This window comes from Lingula anatina, chromosome 3, assembly GCF_051362555.1.
Source record: "Lingula anatina isolate TDL-2025a chromosome 3, LinAna3.0, whole genome shotgun sequence".
Taxonomy (NCBI): Eukaryota; Metazoa; Brachiopoda; class Lingulata; order Lingulida; family Lingulidae; genus Lingula; species Lingula anatina.
In genome coordinates, this window is record NC_141769.1 from 1,385,600 (window position 1) to 1,413,252 (window position 27,653).

The window sequence follows — 27,653 nt, forward strand, 5'->3', positions numbered from 1 at the left end:
TTGCTGTCAATCATTTATTATGCATAAAGGTCAGTAATGCACTATACAATTAAAAACAGGCACGGAGAGTATATTTCTAGCACAGCTCTCCGTTAAGGGTACAAGTCATTGCTTTATCCAGCTTTTACCAGTCACAGTGTGGTCTTTAGCTTCAGCATGGTTTCATATTTAGGTATGTAAAATGTGTCATATTAACCAGGCCAGAATCTTGACCAGACAAAAAATCAAGAAGCATTGTGTACCCAATTTGTTCAATAAATTATTCAGTTGTTGACACCAGCATATTTTACAATTTACACAGCTATAGAGAACATGCTGCATTATAAATTCTAATAAAATATAGTATATTATTATTGTTATAATTATATCATAATTATTATTACAAAAGGGATCCCTAATAATTTAAGCAGTTACTAAAGCCTAGGTCCCAACCGAACGTAAGTGCTGCTACGTGTGGTCTGCTGCCAAAAAATGGGGAAAACGTGGGAGTTCGTGCGTGAGGAGCACGTCCATCGTGCGACTTTTGGAGGACGCGGACAGCACGTAGAAACTTTTCACCAATTACTTGATTTCTCCCCTGCGATCTAGCTTCGTTCTAGCCGGACGCAAGGAACCTAAAAACCGTACGTCCAAAACGTAGTTGGGACGTAAGCTTAAGAGGGTATGAATAATATTATATACATGTAGTCACAAAAAGTCTGTTCAAGACAATTCCTGACTCACCACATGTAGTCACAGGCAAAGTAAATTAGGTCAATCATATGTCTTTTTCAAAGTCCTGAGATATTACCATTGTGAACATATAACTGGTAATGTAATCTTAGTCTAAATGAATCTTTGTGTGTACAGGCCTGGTGATGTCACTCAGTTCATTTTAAGTGAAAATTACTCCTGCTGTGAAGTGAACAGGCCCAGTCATGTAACTTAGTCCATTTCAAGTCTAAATTATTTCTGCTGTGAACAGGCCCAGTGGTGGTCACTTAGTGATGAAATGTAGTCTTTTTTCAGTCAAAGTCTACCCCGCTGTGAACACATCTTATGACTGTACAGGAGTGGATACCCGCGGGGCTTGTAAACTGGTTCTTCGAGACTTGGAGTCCACTTCACGTTGAAGATCTTGTACTTTCCTCTGTAGCTGCTGCTTTAACTGCAGCAACTCCTTATTCCTCATGTGAACTGGCTCCTGCAGTGATGGGAAAATACTATGTTAGACAGCAAGGAAGTTTTGTATTTTATATTATCTAGTTTTTATGAATATCAGTTTTGAGTGTTAAAAAATTCTAAAATGGAGATTAACAAAATCATCATGGACAGGGATTAGTTCTGGCCAAATGCATTAAATATTTCCATTTCAATTATTTCAAATATATATATTTTAACATCAAATGAATAAGAAGAACGCAGCCTCTTTCCTACCTGTGGCCTCATTCTGGGGTTCCAGCGTAGATAATAGCCAGTCCATAGTTGTATGCGTCTGAGGCTGGCCACAGGGAACAAGACATGTTGGTTTAGATAGCTAGCGTACAGAGGATTGGTGAACTCATCTAAGTTGGAGTTAATATATGACCAGAGAGAGACAGTTCTGTTCTTCAAATCCTGGAAGAAAAGCAATAGAGTTTATGACAAAGGAAAACTTCAGATAATAACACACATGAGCTTCCTTGAATAAACCCAAGGCTATAGTGAATTTATTTTCACTGGAAGTTAACCTCTACCAGCTATTCCCCACAGACTTTAGAAATAATGGTGAAATCTTCCTTTATAAATTATTTTTAATCTGTGTAGTTTTTATACATACAAAATCATAATTAAGTAAAAACAAATTGATTCTCTTATGCCGTCCAATCTTTGCCGTATTTATATTGGATATAAAATTTTGGATTGTAATTTTAAATAAACAACTACAATCATACAATAATTATCTTACCTCTTTTGCTCTTTGCTGTTCACTATTAAAGAGGAAGGTCCCAAATAGACAACTGTACAGGTGGTCCAGCACGGAGATTAGGAAGTACTCATTGAACTCAAAGGCATTTGGAAACTAGAACCAAGGAAAAAAATGCAAAAGTAAATATATATGAATGTATAAAATTACAGTAACTTGTTTAGGCAACAGGCCTTTTCCTTATAATTTGCATGACATGAATGAAATAAAGTGAGGAGCATGTTTAAGTGTTTGAGAGATACATACTTATACTTAAAAAGCCTTATGAAAACTTCTATTATCCAAGGTGTTAAATAATTAACTTGAACAGGGAGGGAATAATTTAAGAATTAATTCTATAATTTTTTTTTTTTAATTTAAATTTCAAGATACATAAATATAAATAAATGAAGGCATTGAAATTCATTTTTGCACTGCGGAGCCTTCCTACAGTGGTCTGTTGGGTGTACAAAATTTGAGAGAAATTACCATACCTGTCTAGTCATCTGCCACACACAGTCAATGAACTGTAAGTTACCCTACCTGTCTAGTCATCTGCCACACACAGTCAATGAACTGTAAGTTACCCTACCTGTCTAGTCATCTGCCACACACAGTCAATGAACTGTAAGTTACCGTACCTGTCTAGTCATCTGCCACACACAGTCAATGAACTGTAAGATACCCTACCTGTCTAGTCATCTGCCACACACAGTCAATGAACTGTAAGATACCCTACCTGTCTAGTCATCTGCCACACACAGTCAATGAACTGTAAGATACCCTACCTGTCTAGTCATGTGCCACACACAGTCAATGAACTGTAAGATACCCTACCTGTCTAGTCATGTGCCACACACAGTCAATGAACTGTAAGATACCCTACCTGTCTAGTCATCTGCCACACACAGTCAATGAACTGTAAGATACCCTACCTGTCTAGTCATCTGCCACACACAGTCAATGAACTGTAAGATACCCTACCTGTCTATTCATGTGCCACACACAGTCAACGAACTGTAAGATACCCTACCTGTCTATTCATGTGCCACACACAGTCAACGAACTGTAAGATACCCTACCTGTCTAGTCATGTGCCACACACAGTCAACGAACTGTAAGATACCCTACCTGTCTAGTCATCTGCCACACACAGTCAACGAACTGTAAGATACCGTACCTGTCTAGTCATCTGCCACACACAGTCAATGAACTGTAAGATACCGTACCTGTCTAGTCATCTGCCACACACAGTCAATGAACTGTAAGATACCGTACCTGTCTAGTCATCTGCCACACACAGTCAATGAACTGTAAGTTACCCTACCTGTCTAGTCATCTGCCACACACAGTCAATGAACTGTAAGTTACCCTACCTGTCTAGTCATCTGCCACACACAGTCAACGAACTGTAAGATACCCTACCTGTCTAGTCATCTGCCACACACAGTCAACGAACTGTAAGTTACCCTACCTGTCTAGTCATCTGCCACACACAGTCAACGAACTGTAAGTTACCCTACCTGTCTAGTCATCTGCCACACACAGTCAACGAACTGTAAGATACCCTACCTGTCTAGTCATCTGCCACACACAGTCAACGAACTGTAAGATACCCTACCTGTCTAGTCATCTGCCACACACAGTCAATGAACTGTAAGTTACCCTACCTGTCTAGTCATCTGCCACACACAGTCAATGAACTGTAAGTTACCCTACCTGTCTAGTCATCTGCCACACACAGTCAATGAACTGTAAGATACCCTACCTGTCTAGTCATCTGCCACACACAGTCAAAGAACTGTAAGATACCCTACCTGTCTAGTCATCTGCCACACACAGTCAATGAACTGTAAGTTACCCTACCTGTCTAGTCATCTGCCACACACAGTCAATGAACTGTAAGATACCCTACCTGTCTAGTCATGTGCCACACACAGTCAATGAACTGTAAGTTACCCTACCTGTCTAGTCATGTGCCACACACAGTCAATGAACTGTAAGATACCCTACCTGTCTAGTCATGTGCCACACACAGTCAACGAACTGTAAGATACCCTACCTGTCTAGTCATGTGCCACACACAGTCAACGAACTGTAAGATACCCTACCTGTCTAGTCATGTGCCACACACAGTCAACGAACTGTAAGATACCCTACCTGTCTAGTCATCTGCCACACACAGTCAACGAACTGTAAGATACCCTACCTGTCTAGTCATCTGCCACACACAGTCAACGAACTGTAAGATACCCTACCTGTCTAGTCATCTGCCACACACAATCAATGAACTGTAAGATACCGTACCTGTCTAGTCATCTGCCACACACAGTCAATGAACTGTAAGTTACCCTACCTGTCTAGTCATCTGCCACACGCAGTCAATGAACTGTAAGAACACTGGAGATCTATCTGCATCTGAATGTTTGTCTTCTCCATGGCCAACCCTCTGAAATACATAGCATGTACAAACTAGACAGCAAAGCTGGCAAATATACAGAACACTGGAGATCTATCTGCATCTGAGTGTTTATCTTCTCTATTAGTCCAAGAAATTGGTGCAGAAAAAAGGGTGAATTGTGCGTTTTTTACCTACAAGCATGAAATTTGCCACAGTTGTAGATAATGGAATTCTAAGCTTTTTTGGATATATGGGCATGTCTGAAAATTCCAGTATGGCCGCCAAATCCAATATGGCTGCCACAAATACTCTTTTAAATTAAAACATCTAATATATAGTCCTAAAATGGTTTAGAATATCATTTTATAGCTGGAAAATATCATGCTATGAATGAATTATCAATATCCGCTTCTACAGGTGTATAGAATTCCAAAATGGCCTCCAAAAGTAAAATAAGCAGTTTACTTACGCAAAATATCCAGCAGTTTTGTAAAATCATCAAGCACTTACAATTACAAGCATAAAAATTGGCACAGTTATGTAGAACATGATTCTAAGCAACGCTGGATATAGGGGCATGTCTGAAAATTCCAATATGGCAGCCAATTTCAATATCGCCCCCAAAATACCCTTTCAAGGTGAAAGTTATTTGTATAGTCTTTTATAAAAATATCATTTAATGGTTAGAAAATACCATTGTATGTATGCATGAAGTATCAGTATCTGCCACTTAAGGTTTTAAAATTCCAAAATGGCCTCCAAAAGTCAGCAGACCACAACTATTGAATTGTAATCACTCGTGAATAGGCATGTGGGCTTTGCAAAGTACCTGTATTAATCAGCATATTCCTACCTGTGCAGGAGCTATTCTACAGAGTTTTTTAAAAAAACCATCAAGCATGATACATTTATTATGTACTGAAAACAGTCCTTCTTTTGATAAACCAACATAAGTAGTTTGACATTTTGCTCTGGATTCTCATTTAGATCAATTCCCAGTTAGCAATCTTCTTATATGGCACTCATAAGTGACTCCCCCTTTCTAAGAAAAAAAGTATCGTGCAAAATCCATAAAATGTGAAAGAAACACCAGAATAACTTAGCCTTAAAGAGGCAAATATAAAACAAGGCAGCAAAGCTGTCAAATGTACAGACAAAAAACAGGAAATAACTATGCACAAAATAAGCTACTGTCAATTCTGATGCAAAAATACATTATGTTAAACTGCAAATTCAACATCAAATTTTAATTATCCTCAACAGGTAATACCAATGTAATTAAAATATGTGACAAGTTTACACTTTGAAAATGTATAACTTCCAGAAAAAGAAGTCACTTAGACTGCTTTTCCAACTCAGACTGCATTTTAGTCCTGTATTTCTTTTTTGAAAGTTTGGCAATCATAAGTAACATGGTTTTCCCATAATGGTCATCATGGCAGCAGCACCCAAAATTGTGTTTTCTTCTATTCTGATGCAATATTACATAATGGTTAACAGCAAAATGACCGTCAATTTTTAATAATAAAATATACGTATCATGGATTTTCAGAAAATGTGACTAGCATGGGTCTTCAAGCCCGTGGAACTTCAAAGTCACACCTTAAAAATGCCAATATGTGAAAAATTAAATTTTCACAAAATAACTGTTTAACTGGCAGTAAGAATTACCAAACAGACTGTATTTCCTACTGAAGCTGTATTTTAGTCCCATGTTTCTTTCCTGTAAGTTTGAGAACAGTAAATGACATGGTTTTTCTTAAATGGTCATCATTGGAGCAGTGCCCAAAATATATATTTTTTTTTTTTTTCAAATTTTGATGCAATATTACATAATGTTTAACAGCATAATGACCATCAACTTTAATAATAAAATATTAGTATTATGGATATTCAGAAAATGTGACTAGCAAAGGTCTTCAGGCCCATGGAACTTCAAAGTCACAACTTGAAAATGCCAAAATGTAAACAAGACAGCACTGTTCTGAAATGTTTTTTTTCCATTTTGACAATATTTAACATAAAACAAAATTAACAGTTTTCTGCCATTTTTATATGATCAACTAAGAAAATTGATGAGATGGGAAAAATATCAACAGAGCAGTGTTAAATGTCCAATCTCTTCCATTCTGAGATTCTGAACATAGTGAATGATTGAATCTGACAAACTGCAATGATATGAGTTTATTTCCATTTTTGACACTTTATTACACAATACACGATAACAAGTTTACCATCATTTTTACATAATCAACTAACAATGTTGTAAAGATGCAGGAAATGTCAAACAAACACTTTTACGTATCTTATTAGTTCAATAATGAAACTGTTTACATGCCTAAGAATTAAATCTGAGGAAATGTGAAAAAACTGCATTTCTTTAAAATAATGGCCCGATTATGCTGATTTTTGAACTCAACCTGCGTTTTAGCAGGAATGACCACTCCTGTGAGTTTAATGACAATTGGCCTATCTGTTTTTCTTATATTGTGTTTACAGTGTTGCATATATGCTGAAAAGTGAAAAAAAAAAGCATAACTTCTACATTAATGGCCTGATCATGCTGATTTTCGAACTTGACCTGCATTTTATGAATATTCATCAGCTCTGTAAATATACAGCCAAAAAGTAAAACTGCCTTCCACTTATCGTGTTTACAATGAAAGTGCATGGCGCCGGCGACAGCGACAGTGACAGCAACGACAGCGACGACAGACGCAGGTGATGGCAATATGTACAGACACATCTGTACATATCAACTGTACTGTTTGAGAACAGTAAGTGACATGGTTTTTCTTAAATGGTCATCATGGGAGCAGTGCCCAAAATAGGTTTTTTTCAAATTTTGATGCAATATTACATAATGTTTAACAGCATAATGATCATCAATTTTTTATAATAAAATATTAGTATCATGGACAAATAGTAAACGTGACTAACAAAGGTTTTTAGGCCGATGGAACTTCAAAGTCAGGACTTAAAGATGCAAAAATGTAAACAAGACTGCACTGTTCTGAAATGGGTTTATTTCCATTTTTAACACTTTTTTAACATAAAACAAAATTAATAGGTTACTGCCATTTTTATAAGATCAACTAAGAAAATTGATGAGATGTGAAAAATATCAATAGAACAGTGTTAAATGTCCAATTTCTTCCATTCTGAGATTCTGAACATAGTGAATGATTGAATCTGACAAACTGCAATGATATGAGTTTATTTCCATTTTTGACACTTTATTACACAATACATGATAACAAGTTTACCATCATTTTTACATAATCAACTAACAATGTTGTAAAGATGCAGGAAATGTCAAACAAACACTTTTACGTATCTTATTACTTAAATAATAAGGCTATTAACATGCCTAAGAATTAAATCTGAGGAAATCTGAAGAAATGTGAAAAAACAGCATAACTTCTAAAATAATGCCCCGATTATGCTGATTTTCGAACTCAACCTGCGTTTTAGTAAGACTGACCATTCCTGTGAGTTTCATGACAATAGGCCTAATGGTTTTCCTTAAAATGTGTTTACAAGGTTGCATATATGCTGAAAAGTGAAAAAACAGCATAACTTCTACAATAATGGCCCGATCATGCTGATTTTCGAACTTGACCTACGTTTTATGAATATTCATCAGCTGTGTAAATATAAAGCCAAAAAGTAAAACTGCCTTCCACTTATCGTGTTTACAAGGAAAGTGCACGGCGACGGCATCGGCATCGGCATCGCCATCGGCATCGGCATCGGCATCGGCGACGACAGACGCAGGTGATGGCAATATGTACAGACACATCTGTGTCTGTACATAAAAACTTGGGGTGTACCAATTTTGTCTGTTGGTTATGATTCTTCAGCTAGATCAGTGCATGGCGCTTCATCAAATGCTCATAAATATAACAAAAATGACAGCTAATCAAACATACAGGTCTCAACAATTTGGTGTTTTTCATTGGTAAAGTACTAAAAGCGGGGCACATTTGCACTCTATAATGTTATGATGTTATCTTGTGCTTCAAAAGTAAATTAGAAAAGCTTCTAATTTAAAAAATTGGCTTTAGTACATTCGCAGTAATGGCTACAGAGAATTTAGTGAAAATTTATGAGCAAAGAAATACCTGTACCCCAAACAGAGGGCAGGTGTTGATACGTGCTGTATCCAAGAGTTGCATTGCAGACTTCACACTTCGTGCACTAAAAAAGAAGCACTGATAGGCGCCAAACTTTGGTTTTCATTTGATCATTTGGCAACTTGTTTAGTTACAAACTTTTACTTTCAAAAAACTGAACATGAAAATAAAAGAATTAAAATCCTCCAGACAGTTAATACATACAAAACTTCAAAAAACGATGTATTCTGAGGATTAGACCAAGAAATTAGTGCAATATGGACTTTGAAAGGTAAAAATTCATGAGATTTCCGGCATCATTGTCTCTGTGGGACAATCCAGAATGAAGCCATGAGGAGTATTCACTTACCCAGCTTACAAAATCTACCAGGTAGCTCCTACCACATCTGTTTGTAGTTATGTGTGCAGTTGCTAACTGTGGTGAGGGGAGTCAGAAGCATTGGAAGACTGGTGCTATAAGGGTTCACACTAGTAACCTACATCTACTAATATGCCCTTCCACACTTTCATGTTCCTATGGACCGTCATGCATGTAAACTGAGTCAGAAGCATTGGAAGACTGGTCCTATAAGGGTTCACACTAGTAACCTACATCTACTACTATGCCCTACCACACTTTCATATTCCTATTGACCCTCATGCATGTAAACTGATGCTTTCTGGTGTTAAAAACGACCAATGCCTCTTGGTATTTTGTTGGGGAAAGTGGATTACATGTAGAAGCTTTAGCTTTAAGGAAATACTGGGAAAGCTGAGGGAAACACAACTACTAGTAAAGCTAGGCACACATTAATGAATGAAAATTATTTAACCAAATAAGTAGAAATTTCGGTGTAGCTAGCTGTTATCCTCTGTTGAGATATTGTCCATTTACTAAAGTAAAAGGTTGTCCGCCCATAAAATGTGCAACACTTACTTGATAAAATAACTTTCGTTAATTTGAAACTTATTTGTGAAAATACCTTGACATTTTCATATCCTTGACATTTATAGAATTGCTGCATGTGATGTCACAACTAGACCAAAAGGAGTCCTGTTCCATTTTTTATGGTCATTTGGGTCTAAATGTAACTAAAGGAGCGAAAAACCAAAAAAAGAGTAAAGACTGTTGTCAGTCAGATTATATAATAGTCTTTTTTTACTTTAAAAGGGTTTTAGTGGCCATATTAGAATATTCAGACATGTCCTTATATAACAAATTGCTTAGAATCCTGTTCTGTACAATTGAGCCAATTTTCATGCTTGTAGTTTTAAGTGCATGATGAATTCACCATACTGCTGCTGTGAGTGGCCTGTTTTTCTTATATTTGGAGGCCATTTTGGATTTCTATACACTTAAAGAATCAAATATTGATACTTCATGCATACCATAGTCTTGTCTAACCATAAAATGTTATCTTAAGTTATTATAGGATTATATATACTTGAAGTTTTAATTTGAACGGTTATTTGTGTCGGCTATATTGGATTTGGGGGCCATATATTGAAATTTTTAGACATGCTCATACATCCAAAAGTGCTTGGAATCCTGTTTTACAACTGTACCAAATGCCATGCTTGTAGTTTTTGGTGAATTAACCACTCTGCTGGATATCTTGGATAAGTACAGTGCTTTTTACTATTGGCGGCCATTTTGGATTTATTACACCTAAAAAAGCAAATTTTGATTCTGAATTCATACCGTGGTGTTTTTTAACCTTTGTATGATATTTACGCCCTTAAAAGACTATATACTTGAAGTTTTAATTAGAAGCCGTATTTTTGGAGGCCATCTTGGATTTGAAGGCCATTTTTAAATTTTCGGATATGCCCATACATCCAAACTTGCTCAGAATTTCATTTTCCACAAACCTGCCAAATTTTATGCTTGTAGTTTTAAGTGCTTGATGAATTCCCCATTCAAATGGATATCTTGAATAAATGGTCTGCTTTTTTTACTTTTGGCGGCCATTTTGGATTTAATACACCTGAAGGATTCATACCATGGTGTTTTCTAACCTTTATATGATATTTTAAGTCATTAGAAGACTATGTACTTGAAGTTTTAATTTGAAAAGGTATTTTGGTGGCCATATTGGATTTGACGGCCATTTTGGAATTTTCAGACATGCCCATATATCCAAATTTGCTTAGAATTTTATTGTCCATAAGTGTGCCAAATTTCATGCTTGTAGGTAAAAAATGCACAATTTTTCACCAATTTCCTGGACTATATGGCCAACCCTCTGAAATACATATCTATATATGTACAAACTTGACAGCAAAGCTGACAGTTAATGGAAAACCTATTTCTTTGTGAAATACAAATTGGTTAAAAAATAATATACATATTATTCAAAATTCATATTAATATATAAATATTTACATTAAATTTATGAATGTGCTGAAGATTGATCATTGTCCTAAAATATTTTAAAACCATAACCAGCATTATTATATGATAAAGGTTTGGTTTGCTTTTAACACAACAAAGCTTTTAAAGGGCAATTTGTTCCTCATATTGTACACTTTATATATCTATTGGCTAAATAATTCATTATCTTATATTATATTATAACACGTACTTGTGCAAACTTGTGTCCAAATCCCAGCCATTCTTTAGCAATAAGCACCTCAAACCCTACAATAGTTCTGTAATATGGATCCAACATCAGCATGGCCAAACCAGACAGCTGAAATAATAATAATAATAATAATAATAATAATAATAATAATAATGAGTATAGTCATCAGTAGCTATATTAAAAATTTTAAATGGTATAGCGAAATCCTTCCTTATCAGTTTTTTGATATACCAATTAATTCTTGTAACCCATTGAGAAAACTAAATCTATTTCAAAATTACCCAAGTTTTATTATCAATGCCATCATTAGCTTTATATGGGTTTGCACACCACCTCTGTCCCTGTATATTTTAATTTTTCAAAATGGTCAAATATCAGAAATAAACCTGGATATTCAAAGTGATTTTTGTCGACCAAATTTCACAAACATCTGCGGTTTCGAAAAAAGTCTTACTGCAATCTAGCAGCATTGCAATGAAAACAATTCTGAATGCAACATGACCAAGGCAGCAAAGCTGTCAAATGTACAGACATAAAGATGACCACTTTCACCTACCTGGGCTGTCCTGTCCCAGCCATCACTGCAGTGGACCAGTACAGACGTCTTGTTACTCTCTACTTTATCTGCTATCCTCACTGCACCAGCCAAGATTTGCTAAAATTAAAAAAAAAACTTTTCTTCTTCATAAAATGTTAAATTTTATAAAGTCTGCCAGGCACTTTAGGTACCTTATCCTTGCAGTTATACCTGATATCAACAGTGCAAATTCTAAGATTTAACTATCACTTTATTTTGTCAACATCATTGATTCATTTACACTTATTACTGTCATTGATAGTATAATTTTTCTATATTTAATTTTTTTTTTATTTTAGAACATTTGTTTAAAACAATCAAACAAGACATAAAGAAATAAATACAAATCCTGTCATTGTAAGCAGTGACACCTAGTGCACAATGTCATAATTAAGGTCTAGTGAATTGACCGAAACCTTCACCAACTTTCAAAATTATCATATAGTGTAAATAAAATTAAACTTTCTCCAGTATTATGCCATCCTGTATAGATGATTTTGTATAAACACAAAACTAACTCCAGACCTTGATGTGTTCCAGCCAGTGCGTGGACTCCAGGTTGGACAGCCAATGGGCATCATCTATGGTGGGGAAACAGATGTCCTTAAGTTTACGCAGACTGAAAGATGAAAACCAGTGAAAAACATCAGGAAAATTTCATTTGGAAGTAGTTAGATAATTATGCATCTTAGACCCTTATGTAGAAGTAATGTATTTTTCATGGAAATTCCAACATTTTTCTTGACCTCCAAACCATACCTCGTCTAAAATTACTGATAAATAGCTATAAAACAATATTTAAGTTATGAATTTTTTAATCTAATTTTTAATCTGAGCCACTCTCTTAATATAGAGAAAAACTGTTGAATTAAATTTTTTACAGTTTAAAAAAAATCAAGAGCTCGAAATAATGTTATAGATGATTATTTTTTCAACAGTTTTGGATGGAATGTATCTTGCTGGAATTTCCAGAAAAAGAATGAAATATATAACTGTAGTTTAAGTGGGATAAGCTGGGAAAAATATCCCTTTAACAATAAAAAGATGCTGATATATAAATTAAATAACAATGTTGTATGTACATTCATCCTTGAAAATGAATAATATTTTAAAGATAAATTAAATCACTCAAATATAGACAGAAACTAACAAATTAAAATAATAAATAGTATTCAACTAACTAAATGCATACTTTTTAACAATACCATACTTCAAATCAAAGTTCTTGCAAGTCATATACCATAATTACTATAGTTGTCATGAAAATTTCACATAACAGTGTTACAAGGCAAATTCACATGCATCATTTTTACATGTACATTAAGTTCTATTTCATCATCCATTTCTATCTGCTTGCTCTACGGCCATAAATCCAAACAATACAAATGTTCAAAGACCAAAATATTAGTAAGATAGCTGAAAGATATACCATATTATATTTACAGATATAATTACTCCACATGATATATAATAATCAGACATGAGCCTAGGATAAAAAAAAAACTGAACTTTTATCACGACACCCAACACATAATCTTGACGAATCTCAGGAACCATAAGAATTGAATTAAAAAATGCAGAACTCCGCTTTTCTGCGGAAAAAGCTCATGTCTGAATAATAGACATCAATTAAAGAATAAAATGTTAAATTAAATAAAATTTTATCACCTTTTTACTTACTGTACAAAAATTACAAAACATATCATTAATCTTCTTCAATCACAACACAAAAAGTCTCACCAGCATGTAACAACAATAAAATAAACCCACTAATTCTAACCATTTAGTTTAACCATCACTTGAAATGCACTGTAACAGTTACACACAAAGTAAATAAATATAATAACCAGGACTAAAATTCAAACCTCCTGGAATTAATTGTCTCAAACACATAAATGTCAAAATAGTTCAAAGGCCCCATAAGTTAAGTCTTTGCTCTTTTCTGTTCTAGTCTTTTAATAGAGATATTTTGTATTTACAGTTGAAAAAAGTTAAAGTTTGGAGTTTTGTTTCTGGTTTTGAAATAAGTAGATATTTTCCTTTAAAGTCTCTTCTCCATATCCTGAAATAATTCCCTTAATCCAATCTAGAAAGGTCAATTTGCACTGCAGATTAAGTGTCGCCATATTAAAGGACTGAGAACAGAACGAGCAAATGCACAATGACTCAGCAAATTAACTTCCAAGCAAAAACTCCATTCCCCCAAAAGAGTGCTACCTTTCCCTCATCACATGAATGTTATGGATGTCCAAAAACACAACCTCCATATTGGGATAGTAATTCTCGCTCTCATAGCCTCCTCCTTTAGCCTAATGGAAAAACACAGCATGGAAAATATATTTATTTCTAACTGCAAAACACATATTTGTGTCTGCAGTTCAGGAGCAATGGGCCGTTTGCCCTCTCTGGTTAGTGGTTGCCTATATGGAGAGAATGCCACCCTTTAGTGGTTGCAAACATGGAAAGGTTACCACTCATAGGGTTCATGACATGGATAACTACATATTACAAGGGATAAGAAATGAAAATTAGGGGAAAACAGTATTTGCCCACACGAAGAACAACAGGTATAAATAAATTTGTAAATAACTTTCATGCACATGCAGTAATTCTCCAAGGACAATGTCCTTTCGAAGGAATCTTTAACAATATTAGTACCAACCCAGTTCAGCTTTAGGTTTCTGCATACATGCTACAAACGACCAGATTTTATATAAAGAGGAAAAGCTTTGTACTTGGAAGACTATTCTAAAAGCTTTTCCCTGTTTTTTTGCTTCAAACAAAGGGTGAGTGACTTTTCAGAAATAAATTTTCCAAAATAATTAGATGTCAGCAATGCCATATGGCTTTTTAAAGCATGTACTAAATTTTCTTCCTCGTATTTTTCATTTGTCTTCCCTTGATAATGGAGTTCTCCTTCATAAAGAGGCCAGCTCATAGGTCACAGTTATCTGCTGCATCGCCAACTCTTGCAATGTAACAATTTTAATGAGAGCCTCATGAAATATTTCACCAATTGGTGTTCAAATGTGCCAGAGCTACTTCCAGAAATTTGACCTAGAGCTTCTTTAAACTTTTAGTTAAGCAGAAAATTCATGAACATCTGAGCTGGCCTTTTAAATAATAGAACATATGATGAATTTATACATTTAATTACTGATTACTCTACCTTTCTCTCATTACATGAATATTGTGAATGTCCAGAAATATTAGTTCAGCGTTCTGGTAAGCATCTTCGCTTTCGTACCCTCCGCCCTTGGCCTACAGGAGGCAGAGATGGGGAGAAGAATGCAAAGTAAAGTCAGCGCATTTACAAATCAACACAATCAAATGCTGGGGTATGTCAATATTAGATAACACAGTTAATATGTAACTGATTAGGAGTGTTACTCTTTCACACAATCTTTGATAAAATTTTCAAATTTTTTTTTGCTTTCTTATAAAAGTCAGCTTGAAGCTTTATTTTCTTTCTTTTTTTGGTAAATTAAATATTCTTTGCACAAATAAGTCACTAATTCCACAGCATGCTTCTTTAAGCTAAACCATTTCAGAAATATATGAATTGCAATTAAGATATGTTTTCATTTCACAACCATTATCTTTGAAATCAATCAATTAATGTTAGAATTCCACAAATAAAATATATTTCATTATTTTGCTGCAATACAGCATGACAGTTAGCATGGATAAAGAAAAAAACAGCATTCCTAGCAAATGTCTGCATGCATCTACGCCTCTAGCGCATGCAGGGGAGTGATACCTAAAGAATGAAGCAGCTGGAAATGGTAATTTTTATACTGCTTAGTGCAAAAAATCAAACAAAAATTTGAATTAGAAATAAATGTGAATCATCAGTAATCAACTAATGTATTTTATATTAAGTTATCTGAAAAATAATGTCATCTTTTGTTTGAAAAAAAAAAAAGAAATAATATTGTGCCAGCCTTGAGTGATGTTACATTTTATGAACTATATTGAATAACTTATTGAAGGATGTGCACAAAAAATTAATGAATGAGAAGCAAATTAACAAATTAAACAAATGAAAATTAAATCAAGATACTTAAAACAAAATGAATATATATACGAAGTGCCGAGATGTTACACTTACTAAAAGCAAATTATTTATTCCTACTGTAATTTTATATTTGGATCCTTTTCACATGTACATAGTCAGGGCTTTTCCCAGCGAACTGTCCATCCATCATTTGGACAGCTGCCGGCATCACTGGACAGTCAATGTTGTCAAAGACGGCTGAACAGCTTTTGAATTTGTTGGAAAAATGATGGCTTAGACTCCCTGAAACTTTGTAGGAAGTTACAGATAATTTTGCCCAGCCTGTATCCGTCTCCATTCAGATGACTCTCTCATATAATGGGCAGACCATTTAGTTGTCAATGTCTGGGAAACTGCAATGCTTCATGTGAAAAGGGACATAGATATATATATATATATATACCTGATGACCTTCTTAAATGCCCAGAATTCCTTACCTTATTTGCCACAGCGTTAACGCTGGGCCTGGCGTCCATGATGTACAGTTTGTGGGACTGCGCGTTGGCGTCCATGATCATTTGTATGTACTTCTCGTCTTCCTTGTTACGTTTGCCCGCGACGCCCACCAGGGGCTGACTGGAGCGAGTAATGGTGGCCTGGCTCTCGGGATGAATCCAGCATAATATCTACAGTTCAAAATCAAAGAGTTTCCACAGGTTCATATGCAGAATGGAAAAACATATTTATGAACTTGTATTGTCTTTCAAATTCAATATATTATTTCTAAGACTATAGCGATGAACATTTTCCTTATTTATTTTTGTATAAGTGCTCATCAAAATCTACAACCAGTTTTACATAACTACTTCACAGTTATGAAAAAAGAGATTAAATAAATATCCAACAGGAAAATTAACCAGATGACTGAATAGAGAAGAAAGTGGGCCATTCCAGAAATCCTAAAAATGCCAGTGAGAAAGGCTGACAGCTCTAGGCTGGTTGTTCTGCAGGACAAATACAGCCCAGATTTCTGGATAAATCCAAGAGACTTTCTCTAATTATAAGATATGTAAATGCTGAGCTACTCACAGGAAGTCGACTTCTGCTCCTGAATGCAGTAACATGGCGGACATCATCGTCTGTGGCTTGTTTTGGAACAGCAAACTGGAAATAAGAAAAATAGGGAACATTTCTAGTTGTTCATGTACTTCTAATGCAATATTACAACAGTCAATGTGATACGATACTGCTGCTAGTGAAAACTTTTTATTCTAATTTTTTTTTTACTTTCTGATACCAGAGCCTATCTTAGTTGTGGTCTAATAAATTGTACAAGCAAGGCTGACACACTAGGATATATAACCTCTTTTTACACTGAAAATAATGCATAGTTGAAGAAAACTAAGAAATACTAATTATTTATAATATTATTTCCTCGTCAGTTTTTCACTGATCTGATGTACAGAAATGAAATTCAACACCATACTAAGCTGATAACTTATTTCTTTCAGACTTATTCTTAACTATTTACTAATATTAACAGAAGTCTCTGGGAGGGCAATCTTTAATTACAATGCTTTATGCCATTATCTGAATTTGCACATATATATATATATATATATATATATATATATATATATATATATATATATATATATATATATATACACAGATGTTAACTGTCCCATGTAACCTAATTAATGTAAAAACTCACCACAGGAGGGTAGGTGTCTGACAGGTCATAATTTTCATTCAGCCTGCAGATCCGCCAGCTGTCATTGGGAACGTGCTGAGGAAAAATTGACAAGTTAAATTAAAGTAGTAATTTAAGTGACTTCAAGTGTCTGTGACACTCTACGTGACATTGTTGTTGAGTTTTTAAGTTTTCATAAGTCTCTGATCTAAATGAAAAAAAAACAAAACAAAACAAAAAACTCATTTATCTATTCACAGGAACATTGAGATTCAAAAGTTTTTGTTTTTCATATTCAACAATTTAAAGTTACCTGTCTGTTAAGTTCTTTAATGGGGTCGTAGACCGCCCAGCCATTCACTTCAAACCTCTCCTGGTACTCAAATGCAAATAAAGGCTGAAAAGGAGAAAAAAACTTTTTTTAAAAATAGGTTTGAAAAAAGCCTTACACTTTCTGATCAAACACGTGGGTATTCAAGAACTGTTCTGCTTTTTTTTTTTTTTTTCACATACACAGAGAAAACAAAGCCATCAAGATAGCAATTCAGTATTTTCAAAAGTGAAAGTTTAACAATAATAAATGTAATCTTTCATAGATATTTTTATGCATGCACGCACACTAATTCTTGCACATGCACCCACATATACAGGTACAAAGTTTATACCATGTCACCTACCAGTTTATTAGTGATAGGGAAAGCATATTGCACTATTTTTTCAAAGACCTGCCTCCTGGAGTGGTTCTCTTGTTTATGGGCAAACCTCAAGTTTCTGATATCCTATTAACAAAAGCAACAATTCTTAGTTATATATAGGATGCAAAACTGCCTTTTGGAATGACATAAAGCTCTCACTAAATTCCTTAACCAATATCAGGATGACTTAGGGTTAGTTTTTTTTTTTTTATGCAGAGGCATCAGTCCAGAGTTTCACCATGACCCCTGGCTTTCTCTCTCTACAGTACAGTATTAATTTACAGTATTAAGTTGGCTGTGATTGTTAGCAACATTGTTTTGCGAGATGGGCAATTAATACCTTGCAGAACAGCTCCAGGCCATAAGAATTCTCCCCTTTACTGGTGGCTCCCCCTACTTTATCCACCCTGCTGACCACTCCTAGTGGAACGTCCAGTATCAGGTCCTGGCAAGAAAGGGGAAAATAATGGTGAATATGATCAATTATGCAATATTACACAAATTGTGTGCATCAGCAAATTTCTTTTTTTTTAGTGTTATGCGCCAGATGTAAAAACGCAGAGAAAAGTTGTTGCCAAAGGAAGGCCCAAATCAAGAGCAATGTGTTCTAAATAACAGAACCTAATTTTCTTAGAAAATGAGCCTTTAGTTTACCAAGATGGAAGTTAGATTTCTGCTTTAGAACTTACCCCTTTCCCACTCCTGAAGTACAGTCTGTAGTTGGTCACTGTCAGGGAGCCAACTGAGGGGCCTGTATAAGGACACAGGTAGGTCACGTCTTTGGCTAAAATAGCATGAAATTCAGGTCATATATTTGGCTAAAATAGCAAGAAATTCAGGTCACATGTTTGGCTAAAAAAGCAAAAATTCAGGTCACATCTTTGGCTAAAACAACAAAAATATAAGTCACATATTTGGCTTAATAAGCAAGAAATTCAATCACATCTCTGGTTGAACAGGCAAATCTAGGTCACATATTTTGTTAAAATAGCAAAAATTTTAGTCACATCTTTGGATAAAATAAGAGATCAATTATTGGATAAAATACCACAATTATATGTCACATATTTGGCTAAAATAAAAAAATATATAAGTCATATATTAGGGTAAAATGAAAAAGAATCATGGTCATATATTTGGCTTACATGTAGCAAGAATTTTGTTAATGTGTTTGGGTCGAAAAAAATTAGACACTGATGAAATTGGCAAACCAGGTGTGAAACCAACAAGGCAGGAAACCTGTCAAATGTACAGCATTAAAAGGAAAAAATGAACCACAAATCAAGAGCCAAAGGGCGCAGACCTTCTCCAAGGACTTTAGACAGATAAATTGTATTAGTTGAGAGCACATTCACCCACAATGCTTAAAGGCCATTGTCACCATTACCAAACAAGTATTTCAGCTATGCCAGTTCACATATCACTTATTCCATTACCACAGTTCTGAAAGTGCTAAGTAACGTTTTGTTTGCAACTGGCTGAAAGTAGTCAAAAATAATTGTAAGGGTCATTTCACAAAAAGATTGAACATTAGTCATGTCAAAAACACCACTGCAAATATTACACAAAATGCGTTGTAACTCAAATGTTCACTTTTTGTGGAATGACACAAATGTATGGAAAGCATAGGGTATAACTGGCCAGATCTGCTCAAAATTTACTTTATGGCATGAAATTGCTCCATCATTTCTTCAAACTGAAGCAATCACAAATTTGGTCTTTTTAATCAGTCAATTTGATTATTTTTTAACTATTGATGAGAGCTGAAAAAGCGGCAACCCTCTTGTACTTTAGCCGGGATGAGTTTTCATTTTCATGTGTTGATTAATTAATAACTTTGTGGGTTTTAAAAATTTTTTGTTTTTTAATTAAAAGACTGTAATTGTTCCTACTGCTACATTAGCAATTTATTATGCTGCAGTCTTCCCAGACAATTAAAATACCATCCCTGTCAAACCCAAAAGGCTGTGTGGCAATTGCTGCATTATACACTTAGACTCTGTTCACATGAAAAATCTATTTTCTAAAACTCTATTTTCTATTTGCGGTATCTTGTGATCACTCCGAGCGCAGCCGAGAATTAATTACAGCTTTGAAAGTAACTGGCTCACGCTGCCAGTAATTACGCCGCGGGGTATACAGGGCACAGACGGTGATCACAAGATACCGCAAATGGAAAATAGATTTTTAGAAAATAGACTTTTCATGTGAACCGAGCCTTATATTTATCACATTGACATTTGAATTACCTGCCTACTAGTAATTGACGTCACTTAATGCTAATGTAATGTTCTGATAAGCAAAAATTAAAGACAAGAAAGAAAGTTTGCTAATTCTTTTAATGGTTTTAATGGTTACATAACATATTAAAGAATCCTTGGATGCAAGAGACAATGTTGCCATTCAGTTTCAGCAGTCATGGGTTCTTTGAACCACAATATTGACACAACCAAGATAGTTTTTAGAAATTAGAAATTTAAATTCTAATAATTACATCATTTTTTAAAATTAAAGAAATAAAGGTAGAATAGGCATAAGTTTCTTATTCTTAAGAAACTGAATAATTTGCCCCTTGTTTGCAAAAATAACACAAAGATTGAACTAAGTATGAAGTTTTCTTTATATTTCAAACAAAACAAACATTACTCTAATAACAGAAAAATCTCACTTCAAAACAAATGCGTAGGTAAACTGTAAATGGATGAAATCAATTAACAAAATGATTCAATCAATTATATTTACAAAGCAACCATGATTTCATCTTTTTGAAAGTTAATACTCAGCATTCAATGATAGGCAATTTCAGAAGAAAGAACTATGTACACTGTGATCACCTTACTGTTACTGATACAGCTTTCAAACAACCATCAACATGTTTTAGGAGTAAATAACACACAAATATCAACAAAAAGACTTCTACTCTTAGGTGAATATAAATATTCAAGACCAATATAAATAATTTCAATATAAATTTGACTTCAATATATATGCAAAGTGTCCACCTCTTAAGTCTAAACAAGCTGAAAATTTCAAATTCTTTACTTTTTGAAAAGGGCATGGTGTAACCATGTCTGTCATTTTAAGCCAGACAAGATATCCCAGTGCTTTCTGGTTTCAAATACTTGCTGAAAATTTCAATGTCCAGCATTATATGTTTGATTCCCATTAACATCATCAAGTTCATTCCATAAAGATGATGACTCATAGTTTGTCCAAAATGTAAAAAAAGCATGTCTGTAATGAAAAAATCCCCTCTCCAGAACCTGCCCACTTATTAGTTAAAAGTGTCTACAAATGTCAACAGTACACAACTTTGAAATACACAGAGGAAGAAATAATAGATGATAACAACTCTAAATGCAATGTACAGTCTGGTATCCACACATCAGATTTAGGTATCCGTGGACACATCTAGAACCAAAATGTCCAAAACTAGTAAATTTCTGAGGTTTTCTAGTTATCCACACAAGTTAGATAATGTAATGCATCATCTAAAGCAGAATGTAGTCTTTTGCTCATTTTATAAGAGCCAAGAGATTCCCTTCACCATCTGATATCAGTTCTGCAGCACTTAAACAGACACCAACCAATGCTTATAAAAATTCTTAGACGATTTGAAAATATTAAGATATAAACTGTCTGTGGAATTATTAATTCAACAATCCAGACACCAATCAAGCATTGGATTTGGGATCAGAACTCTCATAGAACTCCGGATGAGATTCCTCATGCCTAGTACAGTGGACCTTTTGAGTGAAATCCTTGGGACAGTACCTGCACTTGTACGGCTTCTCTTTAGTATGGATCCTCATATGGCGTTCACGCTCAGACTTACACATAAATGGCTTCAGGCAGTGATCACATGGAAAGCTCCCCACACCAGTGTGGACGACTTCATGGCGAGTCAAGTGCTGCTTTTGTCGAAATGTCTTGTCGCAAAATTTGCATGAAAAAGGTTTAACATATTCTCTGGTGTGGGTTTCCTCGTGTTGCCTGCAATATGCCCTGCACCGAAATACTTTGTTACATACTTGGCAGCTGAACTGACTTTGCCTGTGGGTCTTCTGGTGCACATTGAGCAGCTTCTGGGATCGAAAATGCTTGTTACATTTCCTGCAAGCAAAGGGCCGGCTACCTGTATGGATCTTTTCATGGTTGGCCACCTGCTTTTTATTTCTGAAGGTCTTGGCACAGACCTCGCAAGCGAAAGGTTTCTCTCCAGTATGGATCCTGGTGTGATCTTCCAGGATAGCCTCAGTTTCAAACACCTGCTTGCACTCTTTACACTCGGCACCTTTTCCGGCAGCGTGCACATTCTGGTGTCTGGTCCATGCCGTTTTCTTTTTAAATACCCTAGGGCAGTGGCAGCACTTATACAATACCACTACATCTGTGCCATCCGCATTGCCCTGCGTTGGAGCGTCAGTGTACTTAAAATTTATCTTGACCACTTTCCTCCCAAAATTTTTCTCGTGGGTCTTCTTATGCTCCTCCAATTTATTTTTATCTTGGAAAGGTTTGTAACAGATAGGACACTTGTGGGCAGACTGGTTCTGGTGGGACTTGATGTGCTGGGAATAGGTCATCCTAAGACTGAACTCCTTGTTGCAGATGTCGCACTTGAAGGGAGTATGTATTGTGTGCATCTTTAGGTGTCTTTTATACTCGGATTGGCACGTAAATCGCTTGCGACATTTCTCACATTCAACAGGAGCCTTGCCTGTGTGAAGAAGCTCGTGGCGTTGAAGGTGGGCCTTCTGTCCAAAAGCCTTACCACAAAACTGGCACACATGAGACTTGGTCACTTCTTCATAGTGAGTCCTTTGATGGTCTCTGCAATAGGACTTGGAACGAAAAGACTTTGTACAGTATTCACATTTGAAGGAAGGTTTTTCGCCAGTATGGACTTTAATATGCTTTGTCAACTGCTTCTTTAACATAAACTCTTTATCACAATGTTCACATTTAAAGGGACGTTCTCCTGTGTGGGTCTTTTCATGTACTTCAAGCTGGTTCTTGTTTTTGAATCCTTTGTTGCACACCTGACAGACAAACTGTAAACCAGGTGAGACATCCACAGTCCCCAACTGAATTAAACTATCCACAGCTGGAAGAAGCTGGTCACACACTTGAGACAGGTATTCCCTTCCAACATTACCCAGGTGTGATGTCAAACTATTTTGTTCTGATCCTTGCCCATCAGTTTGCATTAACAATGTATTGTGTATAATGACTTGGTCATTGGGCTGCATCAAAACCGGTTGGGTAGTCTGCACCAAGACTTGCTCTTGTGTCTGGACAGGAATTTGTTGGTTTGTCTGCATCATGGTGGGCTCGTTGGTGAGCACTACCACCTGCTCCTGATTCTGTACCGGGATTTGTTGGTGTGTTGACATCATGGTTGCTTCACCTGCCTGTGAGAACAGTTGCTCATTTGTCTGTACCAAGACTTGCTCATGAGTCTGTATTGGGATTTGCTGGTTTGTCTGCACCATGGTTGGCTCATTTGTCTGTACTACTACTCGTTCAGGAGTCGGTACCGAAATTTGCTGGTGTGTTTGCATCATGACTGGTTCATTTGCCTGTACCATGACTTGCTCATGACCCTGCACTGGGATTTGCTGGTTTGTCTGCATTATTGTTGGTTCAATTGGTTGTACCAAGACATGCTCACGTGTCTGTACTGGGAATTGGTGGTGTGTTTGCATCATGGTTGGTTCATTTCTCTGTACCACAACTGACTTGTTCATCTGTACTGCAATTTGCTTCAGTGTTTGCAGAGGCATTTCCTTGCTGTTTTGCACCTGAACTGTCTGATTTGTCTGTATAGAATCTGGTTGATATGCCTGTGAGAGTACTTGCTTTTTTGCTTGCATCATACCTTGATGATTTGGTCGTTTCAAAACTGGCACGTTTGCTTGGACTGTGACTGGCTCAGTGGCCTGATTTGGAACCTGTTCTGGTGTTTGTACCACTATTTGTTCATCTTGTTGCTTGACAACTTGAGCACCTCTTTGTATAACTGCTTGCACCTTTTTCAGTGCCTCTGTGACATTGGGGACGGCGGTCTCCTGGCCAGACTGCTTGGCTGGGTATTTGAACACTATCTTAACCACTTTTTTAGGCTGTGCCTCCGTGTGAGTCCTCTCGTGAAGTGCGCAGTCTGTTGCCGTCAAGAATTTCTCTCTGCAAATCCGACAGTCTGAAAATCATAAGATGGAAGTAGTTTGTTTTGTGCTAGCTATTTGCAACAGGTTGTCAAAGCAGCTAGTCCAATGTGTTTCTTGCAATTTCCCCAGAATGAATACTTCAGATAAAGTTCTGAGCTGTCTCCATCACAGATGTAAATGTACCATCCCAGATTTGATTAAGTGTTTCGCAAAGTAGACATTGGATTAAACCCCTGTATTAAATATGTTACAACATTTCAGTTTCCTCTGGAATGAATCGCACGAAAAGTGAAATACAAAATCCAATGCAAGGGGAAGACTGGAAATACATAGAAAGCGACCTGAAATGTGGAATTCTGCAAATATATATATATCCTCTCTGTCACTTTAGATTTCAGCATAGGTCAACATGCCTCATATACAAAAGGTGCCTTTCATTTGACTAAAAACCCTCCATAAATACTGCATAAAAAAAACTCTTCTAAACTAACACAGCTAATATTTAGGAGAACCATCTTCATTTCCATGGTCATGTGTGTTCTACGTCATAATAGAAATACTTCTCTCAGGTCACAGAATACAATATTTAAACTATGTGCACAGGATATTCCAAAGTCAAATTTCATTCAAAACCAATGGTAATTTTTATCTCCCTTTCCTTTCCATTCTTTTTGTTTCATCTGTAAATTCAACTCACACCAGAGCAGAGCTAATTTAATCTTGTGTGTAATTTTTTTTGGTGTAGTATGTAGAAGATGAAATGAGTGAATAAGAAGAGCTCTTTAATATGGTAAAAATGTGTTGTATGAATCTTTATCTTTTCCTTGCCACAATCACCTTAATAAGACAGTAACTTCAAACTCATACCAACAGTCTTCTCTATAGGTACAAACAGACCACAATTACTGTAAACTGAACCATGGCTTAGGGAACCCTATCAAAATGTGAAACTGAAAGTAATCTTAAGAGAGAGAGACCCACCTGTTCCCTGTACTTTCTCCCCAGGCACCAATGGGACTTCTTCTGTGGACTGGGCTGGGCGGTTCCCATCTCTGCTGATAACCTGAATAAAGAGTAAAAATCCTTATCATCTATTTCTTTTTTGAATGTGAATAGAACTTTGGGGAAAGTAGTCCTAGCATGGGACTCTTTAGGGGTGGTGGTGGTAAAAAAGAAGTTTTATGATTTTTATGATTGGCATCATGTGACTCAAATATACCAATTTTTTAAATTTCTTGAAGTTTTCATTTTTTTAGTATTCATAGTTAACATCATATACAACACAGGCTATAGACTTAACTTTCAAGAAATTGATGAAGAGGGACATATTTTCAAATCTGCAAGGGCATTGTAGAAAAACAACAACTAAAGCTTTCAAATTATGAACATAAGTGCAATGTCATACAGGAGAATTTATGTTCCAAATTTCAATTCAAACAGTGCCATAGATTTTGAAATAAAATGCTTAATATTTGGTGCCAACCGTAATGCTGATGCCTTTAAGATCTCAACAAAAATTGAAAGTGTGTTGTGAAATCATTTACTTGTATTTGGGAAGCTGCTGAGTAATTTCCCAATCAGATAGCTTATGCTAATTTTAAGAAAGTAAGCATGAACATGGAGGAAGAATCAAAACTTAAGAAGTATATAATTAGACATAAGTAATTATGTATTCCTGACCTTAGATTGCCAGTGTGAACAAAGTGTTCTATAGGCCCACTGCATAGTTTTTTATCATAAAAAATGCATGTAAATATTGCATACCATACTTTGCACTAAAAGGTTAATTTTACTTGACAACACTGGGTTTTTGCTGGGGGGGGGGGGGGGGGGGGGGGTGAGTGTAAAAAGAACATATTTCCACTTTTCATCAATTTCTTGAAAGTACCGATTTCTTGAAGGGAGACATTAATGGCAAAAGACTCCATAAGGAATAGAACTACAATTGTGTGAGAATAACCTGAAATACAGCTTTTATGTTATCTACTTATTCTGGACTGAGAAAAAGAAAGTTTTACAAGTTATTTATAGACACAAACTAAATAATACTACTTTTATTAAGACAAAACCTTAATTAAACTATTTGCCCACCCAAAACTCTTTTAGTTCAGCATACATTGAACTTTTCTAAATATTAACAGCTGAAGAAATATGCTAAGACACTTCTTTATTAGTATAAAAGAATATAAGATCTCTTTAAAAATTCTGAACAGAGAATGATCCAGTTTGGAAAAAAATGTGCCCTTAACCCAAAGACCTTAGCCAAAGTCATCAATAAGCTGTTTTTAAAACTTTCAAACGAGGGAAAGATGATATTCTTAAGTATAACTTCAGAGTTCCACTGTGATATCTTCAACTTAAATATTTTCATTGCCAATACAGCAATATTTCTTATATAATGAAATTTAACTTCCTAAACATTTATCAGTAAGAGTCAGTATTCAAACAATTCAAAAGGACACTCACTGCAAACAGTGCCAATTTTGTTAGTATTGAAGAAACATCTAAACATTTAACACAAGTGAATATTAACTTAAAGAGAAGAAAAAAATTAAGTACTTTATAAGCTGATAAGAAGTTTTAAAGGTATGGTTGATATAAGGTCTATTTTGTATTGTGTGAATATCTTTTATTTGGGCACTATTACTCAACACACAGACATTATCAATGAACTATCAATGTCAAAAGGTAATTTCTAAAACAGCAAGAATAATGAACACCACACAAAATAAATAAAATCCCAAGGATCATACCATGAGCCCTTCATGTATAACTGGAAGTGTACCACTCTACAAAGGAAAGGGAATAAATGATCACAAAATAAACGGTGGTTTCCACTAATCTAATCCTAGCTTAATTTTCACTTCTTGGCTGTGATCTTTCACTCTACTGGCGTGGGTGTGTCAATCGAATTAAAACAATACCAATATTTAAAATTGCTATAAAAATTAATAAATGTCATATAAATGTCATCTAATTTATAAACACTCTATAGAACGAGTGACACTCAATAAAACGCGCATTACCTTCATTTCATGTGTCTGAACATTTTCGCTTGACGTGGACGAGGAAGAAGCGACAGATTTTGATGGACTTTCACCGGCACTTCTCAGCGACGCCGATTTTTCCGACATGGAAATAGACTCGCTACTTGCACCAGTCGATCGATTGTCCTTTGCATCAAGATTGTCTGGGCTTCCTCTCCTTTCCATTTTGCGTCCTAATAAAGTCTATTTAATCTATTTCCCGGGCCCTCCTTCAAAGAAAAAATGGCGTCAGTGCCATTTTCCAAGCTCTCCACGCAGAGCCTCGTTTTGAGAAATTAATTTCATTCCAAAAGCTGGTCTTCTAATCTCTAAATATTCTCGTCTCTTCTTCAACAATTTACCTTAATCATGTTCAATATGAAAAACGAGAGAATATGAGGACAGTAACAAATATTTTCTAAAAGTGAGGCTATAGATTGGAGATTACTTTTTACGCATTTACGATCTCC

At 35.5% G+C, this 27,653-nt stretch overlaps 1 protein-coding gene across 5 annotated transcripts; it reads right to left on the reverse strand.

Annotated features, from left to right (window-relative positions):
- Positions 1-27,596, reverse strand: LOC106175392 (phosphatidylinositol-3,5-bisphosphate 3-phosphatase MTMR2). 5 transcript variants are annotated; one of them, XM_013557368.2, is made up of 18 exons: positions 27,184-27,535; positions 26,911-26,946; positions 25,139-25,220; positions 18,677-18,771; positions 18,328-18,432; positions 17,970-18,071; positions 17,606-17,689; positions 17,314-17,388; positions 16,689-16,763; positions 16,097-16,285; positions 13,820-13,911; positions 12,128-12,221; positions 11,582-11,680; positions 11,026-11,133; positions 4,281-4,373; positions 1,928-2,041; positions 1,417-1,596; positions 1-1,183 (listed from the first exon to the last, which is right to left on the reverse strand). In XM_013557368.2, exons 1-18 carry the CDS (start codon positions 27,367-27,369, stop codon positions 1,037-1,039), a joined length of 1,956 nt encoding a protein of 651 aa, XP_013412822.2. In that variant the 5' UTR covers positions 27,370-27,535; the 3' UTR covers positions 1-1,036. The 5 variants fall into 5 exon arrangements, with proteins under 5 accessions (XP_013412822.2, XP_013412821.2, XP_086865912.1 ...); XM_013557367.2 differs by lacking the exon at positions 13,820-13,911 and adding an exon at positions 14,772-14,863 and having other exon boundaries at positions 27,184-27,530; XM_087009786.1 differs by lacking the exons at positions 13,820-13,911; positions 26,911-26,946 and adding an exon at positions 14,772-14,863 and having other exon boundaries at positions 27,184-27,524.
- Between the last annotated feature and the right edge of the window lie 57 nt (positions 27,597-27,653).